General features: G+C 36.3%; 1 protein-coding gene across 12 annotated transcripts in view; it reads right to left on the bottom strand.

Annotated features, from left to right (window-relative positions):
- CASK (calcium/calmodulin dependent serine protein kinase) overlaps positions 1-25691 on the bottom strand; it is a 398598-nt gene that overhangs the window by 76510 nt on the left and 296397 nt on the right. For 8 of the 12 annotated variants that reach the window (XM_036839508.1, XM_036839507.1, XM_036839501.1 and 5 more), the window contains exons 11-12: positions 25249-25266; positions 15978-16099 (exon numbers count right to left, since the gene is read on the bottom strand). In XM_036839508.1, the coding sequence (XP_036695403.1) occupies positions 15978-16099; positions 25249-25266 (140 nt within the window). The remainder of the gene's footprint in view (positions 1-15977; positions 16100-25248; positions 25267-25691) is intronic. The other 4 variants (XM_036839503.1, XM_036839510.1, XM_036839512.1 and 1 more) reach the window with 1 other exon arrangement.

Genomic DNA, 25691 nt, shown 5'->3' on the forward strand with positions numbered 1-25691 from the left:
GAGCCAGTTTTCTGAAGTTAGAGATCAGAGAAAATCTTCTGAGATCTAAAAATCTATCTTTCCTGCTCAAGTTTATATATAAACTTACTGTCTTTAGGTTAAAAATATGGAAATGCCCTTTCAACAATCTTTAGTGTCATTAAACATGACATAGTCACAAAACGAAAAGACAACCTACTGAATGGGATAAAATATTTGCAAATGATATGACTGATAAGGGGCTAATATCCAACATTTATAAATAGCTCACACAATTCAACATCTAAAGCAAACAAACAAACAAACAAAAACACAACTCAATTAAAAAATGGGCAGAAGAACTGAATAGACATTTCATTTTTCCAAAGAGGAAATGCAGATGACCAATGGGCACACGAAAAGATACTCAGAATCACTAATCATCAGGGAAATGCAAATAAAAACCACAATGAGGTATCACCTCACACCTGTCAGAATGGCTGTCATCAAAAAGATAAGAAATAACAAGTGTTGGCGAGGATGTGGAGAAAAGGGAACCCTCATATACCATTGGTGGGGATGTAAATTGGTGCAGCCACTGTGGAAAACAGTATGGAGGTTTCTCAAAAAACTAAAAATACAACTACCATATGATATGACCCAGCAATTCCATTCCTGGGTATATATCTAAAAAAAACAAAAACACTAATTGGAAAAGCTACATGCACCCCAATATTCATAGCAGCAACATGGATGGAATTGGAGGGCATTATGCTAAGTGAAATAAGTCAGAGAAAGACAAATACTGTATGATATCACTTATAGGTGGAATCTAAAAAATAAAACGGGCTTGCCAGGTGGTGCAGTGGTTAAGAATCCGCCTGCAAATGCAAGAGACATGGGTTCGAGCCCTGGTCTGGGAAGATCCCACATGCTGAGGAGCAACTAAGCCCGTGCGCCACAACTACTGAGCCTGTGCTCTAGAGCCTGCGAGCCACAACTACTGAAGCCTGCGCGCCTAGAGCCCCTGCTCCACAACAAGAGAAGCCACCGCAATGAGAAGCCTGCGCACCGCAACAAAGAGTAGCCCACGCTCGCCGCAACTAGAGAAAGCCCGCAGGCAGCAACAAAGACCCGATGCAGCCAAAAATAAATAAATAAATTTAAAAAAATAAAATAGAAAGTAAAACAAACTAGTGAATATAACAAAAAAGAAATAGACACACAGATATAGAGGACAAACTGGTGATTACCAGTGGGGAGAGGGAAGGGGGGGGAGGGGCAATATAGGGGAAGATGATTAAGAGGTACAAATTATTAGGTTTAAAATAAGCTACAAGGATATATTGTACAACACAGGGAATATAGGCAGTACTTTATAATAACTATGGAGTATAACCTTTAAAAATTGTGAATCACTAATTGTATACCTATAACATATAATATTATATGGCAACTATACTTCAATTAAAAAGAATGACATACTCCAAGCTTGGAAAAGAGCAAGTATATTTAACAGTGGTTTAAAGATTGTGTGATGGGAAACATTAAGTGTCAAAGAAACACACTACAAAATTTAAAATGGCATTTTTAAATATTTAAGGAACTACAATTATACTTTGGGAAGAACTTATATAACCTGTCCATCTTACAAATCTAAGAACGATTATGCACCATTGGGATATTATGGTTTAGAAAAAGAAATTAAATCACCTAGGGCATTATTCTCTTACAGGATAAAAAATGCCTATTCTATCAGTGCTAAAAATTGTTTTGCCTAAAAATTTATATTCTGTAAAATTTCTAAAAATCAATTCAATTAAAATAATTGAAGAAAGCACTCAAACATTAGTCATGCAGATGGCTCTCCATCTGAATGGAGATAATGTACTCCATTCATTTGAAGAGTGTACTTTCATTATTTGTACATTATCCTTCACAATTTGTACTATGTGCTAACTTTCCCTCTAAAAGTTCAGAAAACATGGAAGTAGCTAAATTTTATAAATCTTAAACTAAATTTGTTTCTCACCTAAAAAAGAAGTGTATCAAATCCACAAATCTAGTGATGGTAATAAAGTAGCAGGAGTCCCAACTTGGAATTTCAATTTTTCCTAGAGAAAAAGGTTCAGGGCTGCTGCCAATACTATGGCCCAGTTCATACAGGGTAACGCGAGTTAGAAATGGATATCCGATGGACTGTATACTGTACTTAATGGCCAATAAGAATGTTGCTGGAAGCCGTTGGGTTAGATGTCCCAGGAAAGCTTTAACCTAAGAGTATAGCAGTGAAATGCTAGCTTAGATCAAGTTTTCGAAAATCATGATGGGGTATATATCCTTTCAAGTCTTAAGAAGGGGCTCAGCTGGCCTAGTAATATACTACTCTACCTAAATCCATTATGAAAGTTTTCTTCTGACGGCAAATAGGAAATTAAAAATCAGTATATCCGGGCCATTTTAAGATTTCCTGAAAGGGTTGCAAAATACGTTGGATCTTGACAGCAAAAGTAACCCTAAGGAGGCCTTTGTTTGGTTTAGGTTTTACTTCTCTGTGTACAGAGCTGCTTTTGTTTCAATCCCATTAGAACATAGCTCTTACAGGGATTTATTTTTGAATCCAAGAAATTAAGACCTGCTTGACCTCCTAGTTCAATCTAAAAAGACTGTCGGTGGCCTAACAACATAGGCCACTGTGGTGGATTTCTGCTCAGTTGGCAGCTCTTTCTGAGAAACTCAAACACTGGCCTCAGATGACCTGACTTGACTGTTCTCTAGGCCTTTTTCAGTTGGCAAATAACTCTAAAATGAAGCCTTGTAAGAAACAAATCATAATGCCTATTCTTGAGCAAGCAAAAGAAAGCATGAGGAAAAACAACCAGTTAGATGATACAGGCAAGCTTTATTTTGCTTTTAATTAAATCTTATGAAATAGGGCACATTTGAATACTAGATCTAAGAGTTTGCCCAAATGTGAGAAATGTCACTATGATATAAATTTCTTTTCCATTTAAAAAAACCACTAAAAATTTTAAAAAGTGTTAAAACCTCATTTCTTAAGGTGCTCTTCTGAAGCATCTACATTAATAGTTAAATAATATTTACAGTAAATGAATATCCTATTATTAATTTGCCGCTTTAAAAGAAAACATTTACATTAGGTGTGTCGTATGATATGCAATTACTGAGGCAATTCAATAAGTTTTGACTTAGGGTATGAATTATTTTGTATAAATAAACACCAAGCATTTGTACAAGTAGCAGTAGCAAAAATGAATTTCTGTTGTGGAAAGTTAAAAGAGAACAAAAAAGACAGTTTGGCAGAAGTGGTTTTATGAAATAATGTTTGAAGGACCACAAAGAGAAGAAGGCAACTATGTTCTTGGATGTGAATGCTGCAAGCCAACCCCATCGAACATTCTTCAACTGAGCATATCACATTCCTTTCTGGGGGGAGCCCCCCCTTTCCTTGAGAATAGCATGAAGAAGAATCAGAGCTTGCTGCACTTGGAAGGCTTTTTGAACATTCCTTTGCCTTCCGGTAAAGTTGACTATGGTGCTATAAAAAGAGAAGGGCACTCAGTGGGAAACACTGGTATTGGGGAGAAGCTGATTCTTGGTATTTTAGAGTAAACTCCAATCACTGTTTTAAGAAGTAATCCACCTGAACAAATAAGGGAATGAGAGGGACTGCTGAAGTTAATAATAGTTTCAGTGAAAACCACACATTCCTTTCACAAAGATGTATAACATCTTTGTGAAAGGAGACCAGATAGAGCAATTGCCTGGGGATGAAACTAAGGCTGAATTCCCTACTATTGGATAGTTTTATTTGGAGAATTTGGCTTTTCCTAGTATATAACTGTCTACCATAAAACACTGATATTGGATGAATGGATAAACAAAATGTGGTACATACATAAGATGGATTATTTTTCAGTTTTTAAAAGGAAGGAAATTCTGATACATACCACAACATGGATGAACCTTTGAGGACATTATGTTAGGTGAAATAAGCTAGTCACAGAAGAACAAATAAGGTATGATCCCACTTATATGAGGAACCTACAGTTGTCAAATTCCTTGAGACAGAAAGTAGAATGGTGGCTGCCAGGGGCTAAGGAGAGGAGGAAATGGTGAGTTGCTGTTTAGTGGGTGCAGTTTCAGTTGGGGAAGCTGAAAAAAGTTCTGGAGATGGATGGTGGTAATGGTAGCACAACAACGTGAATGTACTTAATTCCACCAAACGGTACACTTAAAAATGCTTAAAGTGGTATATTTTATGTTATGTATATTTTACCACAGTAAAGAGACCAAAAAAGTAGAAATTATGTCACATAAAATCTGCCATGAAGGTGTGAATTTGGGGAAATGACTATGCATTTGAATATAGAAGAAATGAACTAAAAGAATAAACTAAAACATGTTGCTTTGCAAAGGTGCCCCCTCCCTTACTGAAAAATACGTACAATTATGTAATTCATAATGTTTTTAAACAAAAAAAAGACAATTTGGACTTCTTTCACAAGTCACGACCACACATTGGTTAATAAAACAGTTCTTGGGAGAGAAAAACAAATATAGCATTTTAAAGTCAATGAACTTTAAAATGTTAAATTTTAAAGGTAAATTCTTAGCAATAAAGCTAAATGTTGAGATGGGGAAATCAGTGTAATGATACTGTGAAATCTACTGGGATGATCCCTTCAGTGGGCTTTGGGCACTGCAGAGAGTAGGCAGCTTGGCTTTGCTAGATTGGTGTTAGGACACAGGGACAATGCTAGGAGACACTGGAAACTGCTGTCATAGTGTCATACAAATGATATTTTGGGATGATCCACAGTATACTATAACCCATAGCACATGGAAGGAACTTCCAACAGTGCTTTACCTTAAAATAATGCAAAAAGGGTAAAATAGATTTTTTAAAATAAAAATACTTCTCATTTTTTAACTTTTAAAAGCTTTACTATCATTTATAAACTGTACAGTCTGCACATTGTAAGTGTCCAGTTTGATGACTTTCAGTAAATTCATATAGCTGTACAACCATCATCTCAATCCAGTTTTAGAATATTTTCTTCACCCTCAAGCGTTCTCTTGTGTTGCATCTTAGAACGCTTTGCTTAACCCAAGGTAATGAAGATTTACTCCTTATATTTTCTTCTAAAAATTTTATAGTTTTAAGCTTACAATTTCCATCTTGTGGAAATCTTTGTGTAATGGTGTGAGGTAAGGGTCTAAGTTTATTTCTTTGCATATGGATAACCAATTGTTCCTGCACCACGTTTAAAAAAGGCACTATCCCCTCCCCACTGAATTGCCCTGGCACCTTTGTTGAAAATCAGCTGGACATGAATGAGGGTTTATTTCTGAATGCTATGATCCTTATGTCTATCCTTACACCAATACCATACCATTTTCATTACTGTAGCTTTATAACAAGCTTTGAAGTCAGTTCTCTAGCTTTGTTCTTTTTACAAAATTGTTTATGGCATTTCCATATAAATTGTAGGATCAGATTGTCAACTTCTGTTAAAAAAAATTCTGCTGGGATGCTGATAAGGACTGCATTGAATCTATAGCTCAATATGAAGAAAACTTCCATCTTAACAGTACTGAATCCTCCAATCCAACATTTTATCTCTCTCCATTTATTTAGATCTTCCTTACTTTCTTTCAGCAACAGCTGTAGTTTTCAATGTATGAGTCCTATACTTCTTTTGTTTAATTAACTAAGTATTTTATCCTTTTCAATGGTATTGTGAATATTTTTAAAATTTTATTTTCACATTATTCGTTGCTTATATATAAAAGTACAGTTAATTTTTGTATGTTGATCTTGTATCCTGCAATCTTGCTAAACTTGCCTATTAGTTCTAGTAGATTTTTTTGTAGTTTCCTTAGGATTTTTTACATGCAAGACTATATCTCTGTGAGAATATGGTTTTACTTCTTCTTTTCCAATCTGCATGCCTTGAATTTCTTTTTCTTGCTTTACTGCACTAGCCAGAACCTCCATAACAATGTTGAACAGAAGTGGTAATAGTGGACAATCCTTGCTTTGTTTCTAGTTACATTAGTTTTCTATTGCTGAGTAACAAATGACCATATTCTTAGTAGCTTTTTTTTCCCTTTAAGTTTATTGATATTTACATTAAGAATGGAGAAAAACTACTTTGAAAATATTTAGGACATATAATATTTCTAGCTTTATTTCAGGAATTTTGTTTCATGTGATACTTTCCTATTGACACTAATACTTTGATATTCTGATGGAAACAGACATGGGAGTTTTGCCCATCCAGTTAGAAACAGTGGAATGAGAGACCCCCATATCCAAAGCAAGCTTCAGGGTACTTCAATCTCCAGCCCCAGGAGGCAGGTAGCACAAAGGCCACCACCACTGCCCTACTACCCAGATGGTTTCATATTTGCTGAAGTTCACTCTTTAAGACTACATGGTCAACAGATGCAGAGAAAGCTTTTGACAAAATTCAACACCCATTTATGATAAAAACCCTCCAGAAAGTAGGTACAGAGGGAGCTTTCCTCAACATAATAAAGGCCATATATAACAAACCCACAGCCAACATCATCCTCAATGGTGAAAAACTGAAACCATTTCTACTAAGATCAGGAACAAGACAAGGTTGCCCACTCTCACCACTATTATTCAACATGGTTTTGGAAGTTTTAGCCACAGCAATCAGAGAAGAAAAAGAAATAAAAGGAATCCAAATCGGAAAAGAAGACATAAAGCTGTCACTATTTGCAGATGACATGATACTATACATAGAGAATCCTAAAGATGCTACCAGAAAACTACTAGAGCTAATCAATGAATTTGGTAAAGTAGCAGGATACAAAATTAATGCACAGAAATCTCTTGCATTCCTATACACTAATGATGAAAAATCTGAAAGTGAAATTAAGAAAACACTGTCATTTACCACTGCAACAAAAAGAATAAAATATCTAGGAATAAACCTACCTAAGGAGACAAAAGATCTGTATGCAGAAAATTATACGAAACTGATGAAAGAAATTAAAGATGATACAAATAGATGGAGAGATATACCATGTTCTTGGATTGGAAGAATCAACATTGTGAAAATGACTATACTACCCAAAGCAATCTACAGATTCAATGCAATCCCTACCAAACTACCACTGGCATTTTTCACAGAACTAGAACAAAAAATTTCACAATTTGTATGGAAACACACAAGACCCCGAATAGCCAAAGCAATCTTGAGAAAGAAAAACAGAGCTGGAGGAATCAGGCTCCCTGACTTCAGACTATACTACAAAGCTACAGTAATCAAGACAGTATGGTACTGGCACAAAAACAGAAATACAGATCAATGGAACAGGATAGAAAGCCCAGAGATAAACCCATGCACACATGGTCACCTTAGTTTTGATCAAGGAGGCAAGAATATACAGTGGAGAAAAGACAGCCTCTTCAATAAGTGGTGCTGGGAAAACTGGACAGGTACATGTAAAAGTATGAAATTAGAACACTCCCTAACACCATACACAAAAATAAACTCAAAATGGATTAAAGACCTAAATGTAAGGCCAGACACTATCAAACTCTTAGAGGAAAACATAGGCAGAACACTCTATGACATAAATCACAGCAAGATCCTTTCTGACCCACCTCCTAGAGAAATGGAAATAAAAACAAAAATAAACAAATGGGACCTAATGAAACCTGAAAGCTTTTGCACAGCAAAGGAAACCATAAACAAGACCAAAAGACAACCCTCAGAATGGAAGAAAATATTTGCAAATGAAGCAACTGACAAAGGATTAATCTCCAAAATTTACAAGCAGCCCATGTAGCTCAATATCAAAAAAACAAACAACCCAATCCAAAAATGGGCAGAAGACCTAAATAGACATTTCTCCAAAGATGATATACAGATTGCCAACAAACACATGAAAGAATGCTCAACATCATTAATCGTTAGAGAAATGCAAATCAAAACTACAATGAGATATCATCTCACACCGGTCAGAATGGCCATCATCAAAAAATCTAGAAACAATAAATGCTGGAGAGGGTGTGGAGAAAAGGGAACCCTCTTGCACTGTTGGTGGGAATGTAAATTGATACAGCCACTATGGAGGACAGTATGGAGGTTCCTTAAAAAACTAAAAATAGAACTACCATACGACCCAGCAATCCCACTACTGGGCATATACCCTGAGGAAACCATAATTCAAAAAGAGTCATGTACCAAAATGTTCACTGCAGCTCTATTTACAATAGGCAGGACATGGAAGCAACCTAAGTGTCCATCAACAGATGAATGGATAAAGGAGATGTGGCACATATATACAATGGAATATTACTCATCCATAAAAAGAAACGAAATTGAGTTATTTGTAGTGAGGTGGATGGACCTAGAGACTGTCATCTAGAGTGAAGTAAGTCAGAAAGAGAAAAACAAATACCGTATGCTAACCCATATATATGGAATCTAAGAAAAAAAAAATGGTCATGAAGAACCTAGGGGCAAGACGGGAATAAAGACACAGACCTACTAGAGAATGGACTTGAGCATATGGGGAGGGGGAAGGGTAAGCTGTGACAAAGTGAGAGAGTGGCATGGACATATATACACTACCAAACGTAAAATAGATAGCTAGTGGGAAGCAACTGCATAGCACAGGGAGATCAGTTGTGTGCTTTGTGACCACCTAGAGGGGTGGGTTAGGGAGGGTGGGAGGGAGGGAGATGCAAGAGGGAAGAGATATGGGAACATATGTATATGTATAACTGATTCACTTTGTTATAAAGCAGAAACTAACACACCATTGTAAAGCAATTATACTCCAATAAAGATGTTAAAAAAAAGAAAGTAATTGAGTTGAAGATATGACTTAATTTTCTTTCTCAAATCCTCAGATCTACAATTTCTCTTCTGATGAAGTTCCAACGGATATGTTAGAATTTTTCTTCAGAGTTGTTTGTGGGGGGAGTTGTTCTTAGAATTTAATTTTATATTCACAGATCAAGTACCTACCCACTCCTAGCTATGCAAAGAAACACATATATTACAAAGTTTCATTCTGCACATCTCTGAGAATGGCAGCATATTCCGTAAGGAGGTGAGGGGTGGGTCCCAGATGGAAGATAATGCCATGGATGGAAAACATGACACTTCATAAGCAAAAGTGGTAGGACTCAGCATATGATGTGAGGTTAGCCTTTTGAATGAACTTATTTTAAAAGTACAACTGAGGACTTCCCTGGTGGCCCAGTGGTTAAGAATCCGCCTGCCAATGCAGGGGACACGGGTTCAAGCCCTGGTCCGAGAAGATTCCACATGTCGTGGAGCAACTAAGCCTGCGCTCCACAACTACTGAGCCTGCGAGCCACAACTACTGAGCCCGCGCACCTAGAGCCTTTGCTCCGTGGCAAGAGAAGCCACCGCAGTGAGAATCCCACGAACTGCAACAAAGTGTAGCCCCTGCTCGCCGTAACTAGAGGAAGCCTGTGCACAGCAATGAAGACCCAATGCAGCCAAAAATAAATAAATAAATAAATAAATAAATTTTTTTAAAAAAAAGTGCAACTGAAAGAAGTAGCACAAGGGAATTGTGGAAAGGGGGTGTAGGTGATAGATGTGTTTTGTATCTTGATTGGGGTAACAGTAACATGACTCTTATGCATTTGTAAACACTCACAGAACTGTACACCAGAGAGTGAACTGTACTGTATATAAATTTCAAAATGTAATCAGCACCATCCCCCATAAAAGTAACATACGCTCATTGTCAAATATTTGGAAAACAGAAATACAATGTTATATACCATTCAGGATACTGGATGTTAATGTACCAGAGTACAAAAGGCTTATTGATATGGTTTCAGATTCCACATTGGAAATAACCTTTAAGAAACTACCATGCTACAAGGTTTGGTGTAGTGACAAAAAAGAATACCCACTATTAATGGAAAATGCTATTAAAATACTCCTATCTTTTCCAGCCTCAAAAAAAAAAAAAAAAAAGACTACATGGGACCCTGAGAAGGTACCAGTAGCTCAGCCTCTGAAGGTCCTCAAATAGGCCTTATTATTCCAGACATATAAGTGCAAATCGACCAGACTACAAATTCATGGGTAACTTAGCTTTGGCATTTCCTGACTGGTAACCTATTTAAACATCCAGACTTAACACTGTATCAGCTTACTTCTCAGACCCCAAATTGCTCAAAAACATCAAATTATTGCAGAAGTTTCATTTTTTCCCTTTTAGGAAGCTTCTGAGTTCTAAAAATAAGCTATTCCCAAATATGACTACTAATTTAATATCATCTTAAGAAAAGCAAAATAGTAAATCAAGAGTTGTAGTTTTCCAGTGTTAACTCCAAGTCAGATAGAAAAACTCTCTAACTCTCCCTAAAAAGCAGAAAAGTCATAATAAAGATGTCAATAATATAAAATATGGAGGATTAAGGACATCAATTTATTTCTAATGCAATATTTTAAAATATTATTCTATTATAAAAATTGCTTATAAATTAATATAAAAACTGCTAAATTAAGTTGCTATTGCAGTTAGTTTTTGCTTTATTAATCTAATCACCGATTATTTTTTAGGACTTCTCAGAAAAATGATCTTAATTAAGTGGGGCATCACATTTACCATGGAAACAGCAGTCTGTAACAAATGCTAACAGCTGCTCAGAGGTATGACAGATGGTGGGTGAATGTTTAAAACTTAGTTGTCAAAGTTTGGCAGAGAGAAATAAATGTGTAATTTAACAATGTTTTGTAACATTGTTGACTTACAAAATAAACATTAATTCTGTAATAGGAAAATTTCTACAAAAACTTAATAAGACTGAGAATCACCACCAAATAACATTTGCAAAATACTTTTTATCTGGAAAAAAACTCTTGATTTTTCAGCCCATCAAAAACACCTCTATCATCTCACCATCCAACGTTATCACACAGAAGTTCCAAAACTGATTCAAAATATTAGTAAAAGACATAATTACACTTTAACACCAATTCCCAAGAAAGCCTAATTAATGAACGACAGGGTAACATTTCATTATTTTAGATTTGATTTTTGTAATCTGCACTCATACTTGAAAAATCAATTCTGGGCAAAATTATTTTCCATGCTGTACTGGGCTGAATATTGTCCCCTCAAAATTCATGTCGATCCGGAATCTCAGAATGTGACCTTATTTGGAAATCAGGTCTTTGCAGATGTAATTAATTAAGATGAGGTCATACTGGATTAGAGTGGGTCCTAAATCCAATGACTGAAGACATATTGAATAGAATCACACACATACAGAGGAGAACGCCATGTGAAGATGGAGTCAGAGACTGGAGTAATGAAGCCAAAGAACACCAAGGATTGCAGGCAACTACCAGAGCTGGAAGAGGCAAGGAAGGATTCTTCCCTGGAGACTTGGAGGGAGCATGGCTCTGCTGACACCTGATTTAAGACTTCTAGCCTCCAGAACTGTAAGAGAATAATTTGTTATCTTAAGCCACCCCGTTTGTGGCAGCTTCAGTAAACACACTCCAAATTGTATTTTATTAAAATTGAGCTATATATTTCATATACAGACCATCACTGTATCACTGCTTTTAATTTTTGAAAGTAGACATACTGGAACAAGCTGGACCAAGCACACTTCTTCCTCAAGCCTCTTTATTTCTCCCCACAAAATGAGAAGCAGCATATGTGTGCCAGGTAGAACTGGTTGAATAGAAAATATTTAGACATTCTAGAACTATTTCTAACTACAGATTATACTAGATGTGTTTTACTAGAATTCAAATCAGAAAGCATTTCCTCCCTCAGTGGAACCACAGTATTTCTCCTTTTGTTTTAATGTAAATTCTTTCAATGTGACAGACGTTTTGTTTCCTCCAAACCAATTCTAATAACGTTTCTTTGAATTCTGAGCTTGTTACTATTTTAAAGGCATGACTAGAAAAAATAAAGTACTACATAATCTTTTATCTTCCTCAGGAACTTAATCTTGTTTCTTTTTGTCAGCTGAAAAATGATGGCTGCAAACTTAACGATTTTTAGTGTTATTGAATTAATAGGAATTATTTAAATATAATAAAGATATTTCATGAAATGGCTCAGTGGGATTAAGTAGCAATCAAGCCACGGTCCACAAAACTAGGCCACTAGGTGTCACTACTTGGAATTCTTGAAAAGGAACCAACAATGATTCTGTAAAACAATACAATCCAAATCCAAGCATGGGATATGGAACACTAGAAGAAAGAAGAATGAATGGTCAAAGTTTGAAAAGCTTCTTCTCAAGTGTTGGTCATGATCCTTTTTTTTTATGCATATCATAAGTACTGAAGTATTGAAACATTTTTTTTTAAAGATTGATTGATTGATTGATTGATTGCTATGTTGGGTCTTCGTTTCTGTGCTAGGGCTTTCTCTAGTTGCGGCAAGCGGGGGCCACTCCTCATCGCGGTGCGCGGGCCTCTCACTATCGCGGCCTCTCTTGTTGCGGAGCACAGGCTCCAGACGCGCAGGCTCAGTAGTTGTGGCTCACGGGCCTAGTTGCTCCGCGGCATGTGGGATCTTCCCAGACCAGGGCTCGAACCCGTGTCCCCTGCATTAGCAGGCAGATTCTCAACCACTGCGCCACCAGGGAAGCCCGAAACATTTTTTTAATAGTTAGGTTTCTCTACATGGCAGCCATTTGAACACTTCACTGATCACATTATTGAAATGTAGCCTGTTAACTCTGAAACAAGAGCCTACGGAGACATATTTAAGCACTGTAGATCATGAGGGCATTATCTCATTCATGACGATTAAGCTTTCATTGAAGGATGGCTCAGTTTGGATCTTCAGAACCAAACGCATCCCAACACTGCCCAGGGTCGGCCTTATAGTCAGTCATTTCAGGAGAGTTCTGGGCTTCACATGTAGTGCTTGTCTGCAAAATTCTGTAAACACGGTGTCTTTTTATTGGGCACAACTCATTTTCAGCCCACCAACTCCTTTTCAAATCGAGATGCATTGGCAGGGCACATACTGATACTACAGACACCTCTTTAAGTGTAATTAATAAAAATTACAAAGGAATATAAATATAATTAATAAAAATCCAAAGGAACTTTAAACATGTTCTTCCTCACTAAAATCTATGAATCTCTTCTGAAGTTGTAACAATGTCTACCCAAGAATGCAGCAGTTATTCAAAATAATTATTTTCAGTGAGGTCTGGCAGCCTGGCTCAGTTCCGAAGTCCAGTCTGTGTCTGAATATCTGCCCCTCCTTGTAGAAACTAGCAATGTTCTTGCATTTCCCCTGCAGTCTCAAGCTTGGTATGCTCAGATACCTTGTTACATTAAGTAAGAAAAACACAACTTTGAAAACTAATTTGGGCTACTCTTAGCCTTTAAATGACAAAAAGTCCTTGATCTAAAGGCCAGTAAATCTTAGCAATGACAACCACTGACTGCACTGAAATAAACCAAATCTCCATGCTCTGCTGCAGCTTCTTTCATATATCCCACTTACTAGTTCTAGTAAAGGCTGTGACTTCTGCAGAAAATTCACAATTGTCAAAACTTTCTGCATCTGGGACTTCCCTGGCAGTCCAGTGGTTAAGACTACGCACTTCCACTGCAGAGGGCGCAGGTTCGAACCCTGGTTGGGGAACTCCCGCATGCCGTGCTGTGGTGCGGCCAAAAAAACAAACAAACACAAAAAACAAAAAAAACCTTTCTGCATCATATGAAACAATGATAAAGAAGAGTAGATATTTAAATAGCCAATGAAAAGAGGTCAAACTCTAATTCAAATAACACATTAACAATAATAATGATGACAACGAAGGAGGAGAAAATGGAAGGCTAGGAGCTATCCACAAAACAGAACAAATTTCAAGGGCTTTTTGGTGTCCAAGGAAAGTAACAAGTTACTTGAAATAAACTTAATCTGAAACGTCCTCAAATTACTTAGGATAAATTACACTAAAGAGAAAACCCATTTCCTTATCTTCCTGAGCACATTTTTTATCTTTACTGAAGTATAATTGACAAATACAATTGTAATAAAGTATACAACATGATGATTTGATAAATGTATACATTGTGAAAGGATTCTCACAATCAAGTTAATTAGCACATCCATAACTTCACATATTTATCTTTTTTTGATGAGAATACTTAAGTTCTATTCTCTTAGCAAATTTCAATTATAAAATGCGATGTTAACTATAGTCACCACGCTATACATTAGATCCTCTGACCTTATTTATCTTATAACTGAAAGTCTGTACCCTTTTACCAACTTCTCCCCAATTTCCCCCACCTCCCAGCCTGGGCAACCATCATTCCACTTTGTTTCTATGAGTTTGACTTTTTTTTAAGATTACGCACATAACTGATACCATGCAGTATTTGTCTTTCTCTATCTGGCTTCTTTCACTTAGTACATTTTAAAACTATTTCCCAGTTCTCTTGCATCTAGGTAAGCATGTAACTAGTACTTGTCAATGGAATATGGACAACTGTAATACAGGCCACTTCCAACCTTGACCCTGCAAAATTCTCCATTTTTTCTCATCTGCGCGCTGGGTGCAAAGGATGCAGTGGAAGATTCCAAAACCTTGAGAGACGGCAGAATCACAAAGTGGAAGAAGCCTGGATCCCTGAATGCCTCTGTGGAAGAGACTCTTCCTGCTCCTCCCCTCCTCATCTACCTGCATTGGACTGTGATGTGAGAAAGAAATAAACTTCTATTCCGGTAAGCCACTCAAATTTTAGGATTGCATGCTGTAGCAGTTAGTCCTGAATTAATACATACACTATTTAAAAAGCCTAACTAATTAAAAAATAATAATTAATTTGATTTGACCAAATCTATGGATAGAAGCAACTGTTAGATACCTATGACTGCACTTAGTGTGAAGTTGAAACATACTGTGACACTCTTAGCTTAGCTTTTCCTGAACTGGTCCTTACCAATTCGACAGGATTGTGAATAAAAGTTCTCTGCCCAAATTAGTTTGAGAAATGCTATTAGAGTTAATCAGGTTTCTTTGCTATAGGACATCTTAGAGCTGCTATATACTAACACCCATTGTGAATCCGTATAAAAGGAATAAAGAATGCAGCATTTTCCAAACTTATATAGTCAATAAATAATTTAACCAATAAATTTAAGATCTACTCCCTGCTCTCGAATGGCAAGACCCACCACTATCTCCCAGAGCAATGCTCTGTAGAATACATTCTGGGAAATTTTGCTTTAGTTTAATCCGTGTCATATGGTTGATTAATCAGAGTGAGCACCAAAAAGTTCTAGACATCCCAAAGCAAAATAATTCTCTTATTAAGGGAAGATTTTTCTTGTAAAAAGACTTATATGTACTAGTAGAGTAATATGTACACTAAGAAAGTTTTCACTGCTGAAGTTAAGCAAGTTCTATAAGAAAGGTATTTTACTTAAAATGTGACTGAAATGAAGGCAGATGTGAACTGTCAGCTCCTGACTTTTCCTTGTATCTGTCAGTGGAGCCTGTCATATTTAATGATGGAATATATTCTTATGTTTTAAGGAGAAGACACTGAGTTTATGAAAACCAGCAACGTTAAGTATGAAATGTGTATGTGAATACAGTCCATTGCACAATATCTTACTTTTCTTTCTCCTATATTCATGTTTGAGGTGCAATGTTTGAAAACAATGTTTAAAAGCAATAAAAGGTAATCACAGCTAAGATCAATGGATTCTTCTAATACAAACACATATATAAAATATATAACTTTTTCCACTGTGACTTGTTAGGCTATACTGCATCTGTACCATATATAAGATACTATATTTCAGTTATGAATCTATGATGGATGACTTCCCACATTTCTCACAGACTCAAGGCAACTGAAAAAGCACTGTTATGATGGACATTTGGATATTCATGTAAAGTAAAACGGTATGGTAAATATTCAATTTACCCAAAAAAATTAATAAAAAGAAAGACTTACATCTAGTAGTGTGTGAAGATGCTGATCCTGGAAAACACTGTGTAGGAAATCTAAGTCCTTTTCACTGCAGTCTGTAAGTGCATGAATTTCTTCCAGGCTGTCCAGCACCTGTGAGACTGCTCCTAAGGGGAACAAACAGAAACAGCCAGTAGAGAAAGTCAATGTCAAACTAACCTTCATAAGCTAAATGTTACACCTCAGAACTGTGGGCTAACAGACAGAATTTCAAAGGTTCAGGTCTTTACTGAAAAATAGACTTAAATGCGTTTCCTATCACTTAAGGATAGAGTATTTGCAGTGAGTTTATGTTCTTAACAATGTATTTGTGTGTTCCTCATTTTTCAAAGTAAATTGAATCTTGTCTTACTTGAATTAAGGAAATTCATCAACTATAACTGAGCTACTAGAAGATCTGGGTGCAGAACGTTATATCAATACATCAGAAACAGAGTGTGGGTTCCAATGACCCCATGATGTTTTGAAATATTACAGAAGTAACATAGGTGGCCATTTCACACAGGTGCATTCCATCAAGAACGGAAGGCAAAGTTGGCTGTAGATCTGAGGGACAAACCTTCAACTGGGAGCTCCTGCTGTATAAAATAGGCTTCTTAGGATTTTTAAGGCTCAAACTTAAGTTAACAAAAATCCCACTCCACTCTTTCTCCTTCCTTTACATACAAAGTCAAGGGAACCAAGTTGTTCTTAGTCTATTGGGCCCCTTTTTATTCAGAGGACAAAGACAAAGGGTAGGTATACTGACTGACACTTTCAAATACCATATTAGATACTAGGGGAAATCATTTTTGCAGGGCAGTGTGGTCACTTTCTTTAAATTTCCTCTAATAACCAGGAATCCAGAGAGGTAGCAGCAGGGAGAAATACACACTGAGTAGTAACAAAGTCACTTAGCCTTAAAGAAATGATTAGCCAATTTTACTTTGCAGACAACATGCACATACACACTTCAGAGAAAGAAAAGCACCCTGAGAGGCTACGCTTCAGAACGTTAGTGTACACAGTGTCAGGGACATTCTAACAATAAGTGCCTCGCTGCACATGTAACTCTTAGATTCATAGTTTTCAACCAGAAGCAATTTTGCCCCTCAGGGGGACATTTGGCAATGTCTGGAGACACTTTTGGTTGTCACAACTGTGGTGGTGGTCGGAGTGAGGAGATAGGTTGTGCTACTGTCATCTAGTGGGTAGAGGCCTGGGATGCTATTAAACATCCTCCAATGCCCAAGATGGCTCCCCAACAAGAATGAATTATGTAGCCCAAAACGTCAATAGTGCTGAAGTAGAGAAACTGCTTTACATAAAGATAAAAATTTTGAATCTTTCTGTTCTGGAACTCTATGCTGTTTCTAGTTACTTTTGGTCTTGGACCTCATCCATTCACATGCACTTATTGGTGAGAATGTAAATTAGTACCACTTTTCCAGAAAGCAATCTGGTAATTTATATCAAAGAACCTTAAAAATGCTCATGCACTTTGATTCAGTAATTCCATTTACAAAAACCTACATTAAGGAAAAAATAGGAAATGTAGAAAAAGCTTTATGTGTAAGGATATCTATCATATAAAATGGATAAATATCTAATAATTAGGGAATGATTACATAAATTATAGAACATCCATATAATGGAATATATAGCCACATGAAAATTGTTTTTGAAGAATTTTAAAGACAGAGAAATCTGCATGATAGAAAATTCAAGAAGGCAGAATGCAAAACCTCATAAACTATATATCCCCAATTATAAGTGAAAAAAATATATTTACAAATTCAGAAAAAAACCCCAACAGAATGAAAAATACCAAAAAGGTAATAGTAGTTATGTTTATTTTCCTATTTATAGTTCATTCTGTTTTTGTCCATATGTTCCAAGGTTTCTACAATGGACAAAAAAAAAGCTGCTATATAAGCAACTGCTTTTTGCAGTATTTAATTACGTTAAAAATCTGGGGCTTAAGACACACATCAAGTGGTTATCCACATGGAAATTACTGTAGCTAACTTTTTAAAAATTTGACTTTTTATTTTGAGATAATTGTAGATTAACATGCAGTTGTAAGAAATAGTACAGAAAGAGCTCATGTAACCTTCACCCAGGTTCCCCCAATGGTAACATCTTGTAAAACTGTCATATATCATAAGCAGTATATTGACATTGATATAGTCAAGCTACAGAATATTTCCATCACCACAAGGATCCTTCATGTTGCCTTTTTATAACTGCAATCATTTCCCTCCTGCCCTTCCCCCTCCTAACCCCTGGCAACTGCTAACCTGTTCTCCATTTCTATAAATTTGTCATTTCAAGGATGCTATATAAATGAAACAATACAGTATGTAACCTTTGGGGACTGGCTTTTTTGACTCAGCATAATTCTCTGGAGATTCATCCAGGTTGTTGCATATATCAATAGTTTAATCCTTTTTATTCTTGGGTAGTATTCCATGGCAGGGAGGTACCACAATTTCTTCCCCCCCCCCCCATTGTCACCCAACCTTTGGAAAAGGGTATTTTATTTTATTTATTTTTTTAAGATCTTTATTGGAGTATAATTGCTTTACAATGGTGTGTTAGTTTCTGCTGTATAACAAAGTGAATCAGCTATACGTATACATATATCCCCATAACCCCTCCCTCTTGCGTCTCCCTCCCACCCTCCCTATCCCACCCCTCTAGGTGGACACAAAGCACCGAGCTGATCTCCTTGTGCTATGTGGCTGCTTCCCACTAGCTATCTGTTTTACATTTGATAGTGTATATATGTCCATGCCACTCTCTCACTTCATCCCAGCTTACCCTTCCCCCTCCCCGTGTCCTCAAGTCCATTCTCTATGTTTGCGTCTTTATTCCTGTCCTGCCCCTAGGTTCTTCAGAACCTTTTTTTTTTTTCTGATTCCATATATACGTGTTAGCATACGGTATTTGTTTTTCTCTTTCTGACTTACTTCACTCTAGATGACAGTCTCTAGGTCCATCCACCTCACTACAAGTAACTCAATTTCGTTTCTTTTTTATGGCTGAGTAATATTCCATTGTATATATGTGCCACATCTTCTTTATCCATTCATCTGTCGATGGACACTTAGGTTGCTTCCATGTCCTGGCTATTGTAAATAGAGCTGCAATGAACATTGTGGGGATGTACCACAATTTGATCATTCATCTGTTGATGGGGCTGTGGATACTTTTAAATTTTGAATAATTACACATACCAGGCTATTGGTATTCTTTCATTGAAAATATTAAGTGGATACTAAGTGGAATAAAAAAGGTACAAGGCAGAAACCAGTCCTCATTTCCCCTGCTATTCCTGAAAATGTATTAACCTAATCCACTTCCTTCTACCTGCTCTTCTCAGGACTTTTACTTTGTTCTGACTAGGGAAAAAAAATCTGGAAATTAGTTAAAAGTCAGCTCTCTTGTCCCTTATTAAAAGCCTTGGAAAGCAAGATATGATGTAAAGATATTAGTCCCAAATATCCCACTGAGCCCCTGACCCCAGCACATCATCAACAGGAGAATTAAATGATGCCAGGTTTATAAAGTTACTAAAGCTAGTTCTAAGCTTCTGGATTAACTGCAACAACAAAAATATTAATGAAATGTGGGGTTTTTTTGTATATTAAAAAAATTCAACAGATAGCACAGAAAGCTAATGATCATTTTCACTTAGTTACCTTAGTGGAATCTTATCTAGTTTTTATTGTCTCTATCCAGCACTGCTTATGCTGATATATAATCTAGGTAGTAGTTTATTAATACTATAAGATTAAAATAAAACAACCTTGTATCTAGCGAATACTAAGATGGAAAGTCTAACCACTGGGAAGCAATTTTGGCTGTACCCGATCAGGGACGTATGTATCATTTGTTGGTCTGTGAATTCCCAAAGCTCTGCAATTCCTGTCCTACCAGCACTACCCTACCTTTGCATTTGCTCACTCTTCGTTTCTGTGCTGTGAGGTCCTTAAGGCAGGTGGATATTTGATCCATTTTATTACATCCACAAAGTATGCCTTGAATTAATTAAGTACCAAAGAAACAATAATAGCAGCTCCCAATTAGTAAGTGTTTGTTATGGGTCAGGCATATCCCCAGGACAACACAGTAAAGTAAATATAGTACCTGACCTTTCCAGATGATAGGGAACTGAGGTTCAGAGAGGTCAAGGAAGGTCACAGCTGAAGTGGTACAGCCAGGACTCAACCCCAGTGTGTCTGGATCCAAAGTGTATGCTCTTCTTGACTTACTACAGTAACTGGCCGTACTAGGAAACATAGGGGGAACCTTCAACAAGAAGTGACGTGTGGTTTATGCATGGTTATGGAGGTTAGAAAAGAACTTGAACCCTACTGGGCCAGACAATAACCAAAACCTTTACCAAATGTTCCTGCTTTTTGCCAGGTGTGAGGCAGGGGCTTCAGGGAAAACAGGTATGATCCCTGGTCTCAAGGAAAGGGCTCTCAGGCTGGTGTGTGAAGTAGGCATACTATACCCTGAAGCAAACAATAGAGGAGAGATAAAAAATAAAGTGGTACAGAAATAGGGCTGCCCAGGGAGGAGCTGGGACAGTCTCAGAGAAGAGGTGGATTAGCAGGAATTCAACACCTCCACCTAGGTTTCCAATCTGCTCTGGCAGACCCAGTGGATGCTTTGCTGGAAAGCACAAAGGCATCTATTGCCTGTGTCTCTAGTAGGCAAGACCCACCAGGTCAACAGGTCTATTTAATTTCCTTGGATCTGTCACCTTTTCTGAACTGATTTATAGTCTTATCTTGTACCCAAATGTGATTAACTTTGTAGGTTTTCAATCATGAAGGGAAGCATTTCCACAGGTGTACTCAAGTTGCCTATTTCAAGCTCTGAAAAGTGCCCCTAATTTAAAGTTTCTGGAATTAGCTAGGAAAATTACAGTTTTTATTCAATTTCTCCTTTGTCTTTTCATATTGAATAAACATATATATTTGGTCTAACCTCAAAATCTTTCTTTACCCTTGATCGTTTTAACACTTCCTACTGACACCTCTTCTAGGTTTCGTTATTTCCTTGAGTATGACCAGCAGAACCATATCTCACAGATGCGTACGATTGATATCCGCAGTTCAACACACCAAGCCCATGTAAAAATCTCATAATTTTTCAATTCATTATAAAATATAAATGTACACAAAGACATTTCTGGGGCTTTTCCATTGCTATTGTTTTAAACACAGAGGCAGTAGTAATAATTAATACAACACAACACAACACAACACAACACACACAAGCTCTTAAGCTGTTACTAGTATTTATTTTGCTGATCAATACTGTCATATCTGAAAGAGCTATTGACTTTCCTCAAAAACTGAAAAGGATGTTTTTCTCTATAAAACCACTGAATAAACTTGTAACTGTCTTAAAAAAAAAACACAATAGTACACAAGTTCACCTCAGAGGGCAATTTATCTAATGGCAGGACTGTAGGTATTCTATTCACTTTTGTATTCCAGGCTGCATTTTGCAGCATGCTTTGTACAAAAAGACACAATAAAATATGTTCGATTAAAATGATTGTTTTCTGAGCAAATTCTAAAGAATTGCAAATAAAATATTATAATGAGAAATATGTAACCACTGAAAACAGTTTATTTTATAGCAGTTTCCTCCAAGTCACAATGAAAATTATTTTAATACTTATATTTGTGTAACAGTTTATAATTTCCAAAGTGCTTTTCACACTTATTATCTTATGTGGTTCCACAATAACCCTGTCCTGTAGACAAGTGTATTTATATTTGAAAAATCAGACGCTCATTGGGGTTAAATGACTGTGGAGCCACAGCAGTGAGTATGAGAGTGAGTCTTAGAACCCAGGTCTCTAACACCTAGTCCTTCCACTACAGACTGGTCCCTCCTGAAACCATGTTTTACCCTCAGCAACACACCTGAATAATGTGCATTTGGTAATGAGATGATATCCAATTTCTATTTTCTTTTTGATCTGAATTTTGTTTACCATATAAGGTTTATTTTCTTAGGCTTTGGTCCAAACTTTCACAATGATAAATTTATTAGAAAGTAATGAAGCCCTGTCTTCAGAATAGTATTTTGCTTTAACTTTTGCATAATTCATTTGGTAATCAAGTTTGTATCTAAAAATTAGGTTGATAATCATACATTTTAACTTTGAACATTTCTACTTTTTCCAAGAATCTCACTGATACTTTCTAAAAAGTTTTCTACTACTGTTATGAAGTAATAATCAAAAGAAGCATAAATACGTCACCTGTTTTAAAAATGTTTTCTGAGTCTATTTCTTTAAAGAGAAATATGCTTTAAAGGTCAATAAAACTTTGAGTCTAGAACAGTTTCATTACAAGAGTGGAAAAGTCTCATAAAAAAGTTGACTGAGTAAAAATAACCTGAAAGGAGGACAGAAAAATAAATAGTAGAATGTTTAAAACGTTCTCAGTGTCAAAGTAGGTTGTCTGTCTTAAAACTATTTCCCCCTAGCTTCACTATGAAAAGTTTCAAACATATGGAAAGTTGAGAGAACTGTACTCACCACCTAGATTCTACAATTAACAGTTTGTGATATTTGCTTTATCACATATCTATCCACACATCAATTCATCTTATTTTTCATTCATCTCTAAATAAGTGGCAGATGGTCAACATCAGTACACTTCACCTCTAAGTACATCAGCATAGATTTTAATACTTCTCTCCCTCTCTCTCTCACATAAAATTTACATAGAGTGAAATACACAAATCTTAAGTGTACCATTCAATGAGTTTTGATAAATGTATACACTGCATACATCTGATAAACCGCATATACACCCATGTATGCAGTTATTTCAGCAACAAAGATTTGTATGTGTATATTTAAAAAGTTATATGTATAGCTATAAAACCTACTATTACTGAGCAAATTCAGCATCTCAATCTAGTCTAGTTTCTCCTGAAGAGTCATCAATAACCTCTCTTTCCTATTACATTAGCAGTCCTATTTATATAACACTGAATCAGTACACATACATTCATATCACCCACTCAATCAAAGCCCTTCCTTGCAAGCACAGTAGCATTAAAAAAAATATGCTTACTAAGGTAGAATTAAGTTAAAATTCATCAATTTAGGTGTACATTTTCATCACTCCACAAAAGTTCCTTCTTGTCCCTTTGCAGTCAATCTCTTCCCCCTACCCCTACCCCTGGACAACAGGTTTTATTCCCACTGTACAAAGCAAATCCTGGTTATCGGTCAAGTTATAAGCAACAGTGAATCCTGTAATGAAAATTGTATTTTGGACTTAAGCATCTGTGCTATATCCAATTCAAGTTATGAAAACTTACACATGGTGATAAATGCTTTAGATTCTTTATGTATAGATTATAGTGCAGATGCCTTAAAATTTATTAGTTAAAAGAAGTAAAAACTCTGCAAATGTATTCTATCAGAGTACAGATACCATAATTCTAATGCCATTTTACTTGTTAAAACAATCTATATTTCCAAATAGCAACATCGTTGGGCACAAATTTGTCAAAGTACTTTAAATAACATTCTGCTGGTTGTTAAGTGCCCATTCATATAAGGCCTTACAACTAAGGAAAAGCACTACTTGATACCTCCAAGATGCTTTCATTCCCAAATGACACAATAGGTCTGCTGATTGAAAAAAAAAAAAAAGGAGAGGGATACTAAATCTGGAGAAACAAAAACAGTTACAAATGGGAAGTGTCTTACATTCCAATGGTCATTAACTGGTACATAGTGGGCAGCCTCTGAGATGGCCCCCAAGATCCCTGACTCCTGATATTCACGCCCTTATATAATCAATTCTTTCCCTGGAGTGTAGGCTGGACTTATTAACTCACTTGTAACAAGCACAAGACGGCAGAAGTGATAGGATGTCACTTCTGAGATCAGGTTATAAGGACTATGGCTTCTGTCTTGGGTGCTCTCTCTTACTTTTGCCCTCTCTCTTTGATCATCTGTGCCAGGGTAAGCAAGCTTCTAGGCTGTGAGCAGCCTTATGGAGAGGCCCAACAGTCCGTGAGGAACTGAAGCCTGTCAACCCCCATGTGAGTGAGCATGGAAGAGGATTCCCCCTACAGTTGGGCCTTCAAATGAGATCACAGCTCTGGATGACATCTTGACTGCAGTGTCATGAGAGATCTTGAGCCAGAGGTACTCAGCTAAGCCATGCTCAGATTCCTGACCAATAGAAACTGTTAGATGATAAATGCTGTTTTGAGCTTATTCATTAGAGAGCAACAGATAACTAACATACTGTGAGATTTTTATATTAAATTGGCTGCAATTTGAGGTAGAAGTAATTAATGCAAGAAAGTGTGGCAATGAATTTAATTAGTAGCACCCAGATTTTCTATTTATCTTTGTCTCTTATATACTTTCCCCCCAGTAAGCACAATGTTGAGGTAAAGATTTATTCTGTTATTTTAATTGAAATTATTATTGAGATAATTGGAGATTTATATGCAGTTGTAAGAAATAATACAGAGATCCCTTGCATACTTTGCTCGGTTTCCTCACTGGTAACTTTTTACAAAACATAGTGTAATATCACAACCAGAATACTGACATTGATACAATCCACCCATCTCATTTAGATTGCCTTAGTTTTACTAATACTCATTTGTGTGTATGTAATTTCTTACATACTTTTTACTTTACTATTCTCACATACTCAAATTATATCCCTTTGTAATGAAAATCTAGCCATTACATTATTCTTTATAGGTGTTCTTTCTGATGGTAGAAGTTGTTAAGAGACATGAATCCAGGAGTTTATTTCACAGCTCCATGTCAATAAGCTAAAAATAGAGTCAGTAACAGAGTAAAAAAAACTGCTTATAGATTATATAACTGTTAAAGGAACGTTCACTTACCCTGAAAGTTTTCTTGAAAGCAAACTATAAAATAAATTGTTAGCCTTTCCCTGGAATTAATGTATTTGTGCTTGAAATTCAGATGTGAAATAATATTAAGTGCACTTAAAATTTTAACACTGCCTCTTTTTCCTCTTGTGAAAGAAGTAAGAAGTTAGTATTATTTGTGTAACAATGCTTCAGGAAATCAATATATCCAAGTTTTTATTGTATGGTCAAGCAGTGTTAAAATTCATAAATAAACATCTAAGCAGAAACAGCCAAGGAAAAAGTCAAGCTGATTATGAACCATGCAAAGCCAAACACTTTTGCATAAAAGATAAACCTTAGAGGAAAGCAAAGGGATACCTACTTTCTGCTGCTAGAAGTCCTAGGAGGAAGGCAGCATATGGACAAACAACAAACAGTATGATTTTAGAGCAAGCGGGTTATCAAGCCACAGTTGGGCCCAGTAGATGAGCCACAAGAAGCATGGTCTCTTAGCTGAGCCCAAAGTGAGCCCTTGTGTTCCATGAGAACATCCCCTGTGTTCTGATTCTGACTTCTTTGATTTGAAAGACAAGAACAGAATATTTCCACTTTGTTAAGTAACAAAGCAACAATACACTGTTTATCTTAAGATTAAACCTAACAAATTCTAGAGAATGTATAATGGACTAATTTCAATAATCAAAATAGGAAAAAAATCTCTTATATAAACATTATTTTACAATGTAAACAGCATAACTAAATATGTTAAACTCTTCTTTAGATGACAAACTGATTCATTTTAAATTATTTTTTCCACTGTTAATG

This window comes from Balaenoptera musculus, chromosome X, assembly GCF_009873245.2.
Source record: "Balaenoptera musculus isolate JJ_BM4_2016_0621 chromosome X, mBalMus1.pri.v3, whole genome shotgun sequence".
NCBI lineage: Eukaryota > Metazoa > Chordata > Mammalia > Artiodactyla > Balaenopteridae > Balaenoptera > Balaenoptera musculus.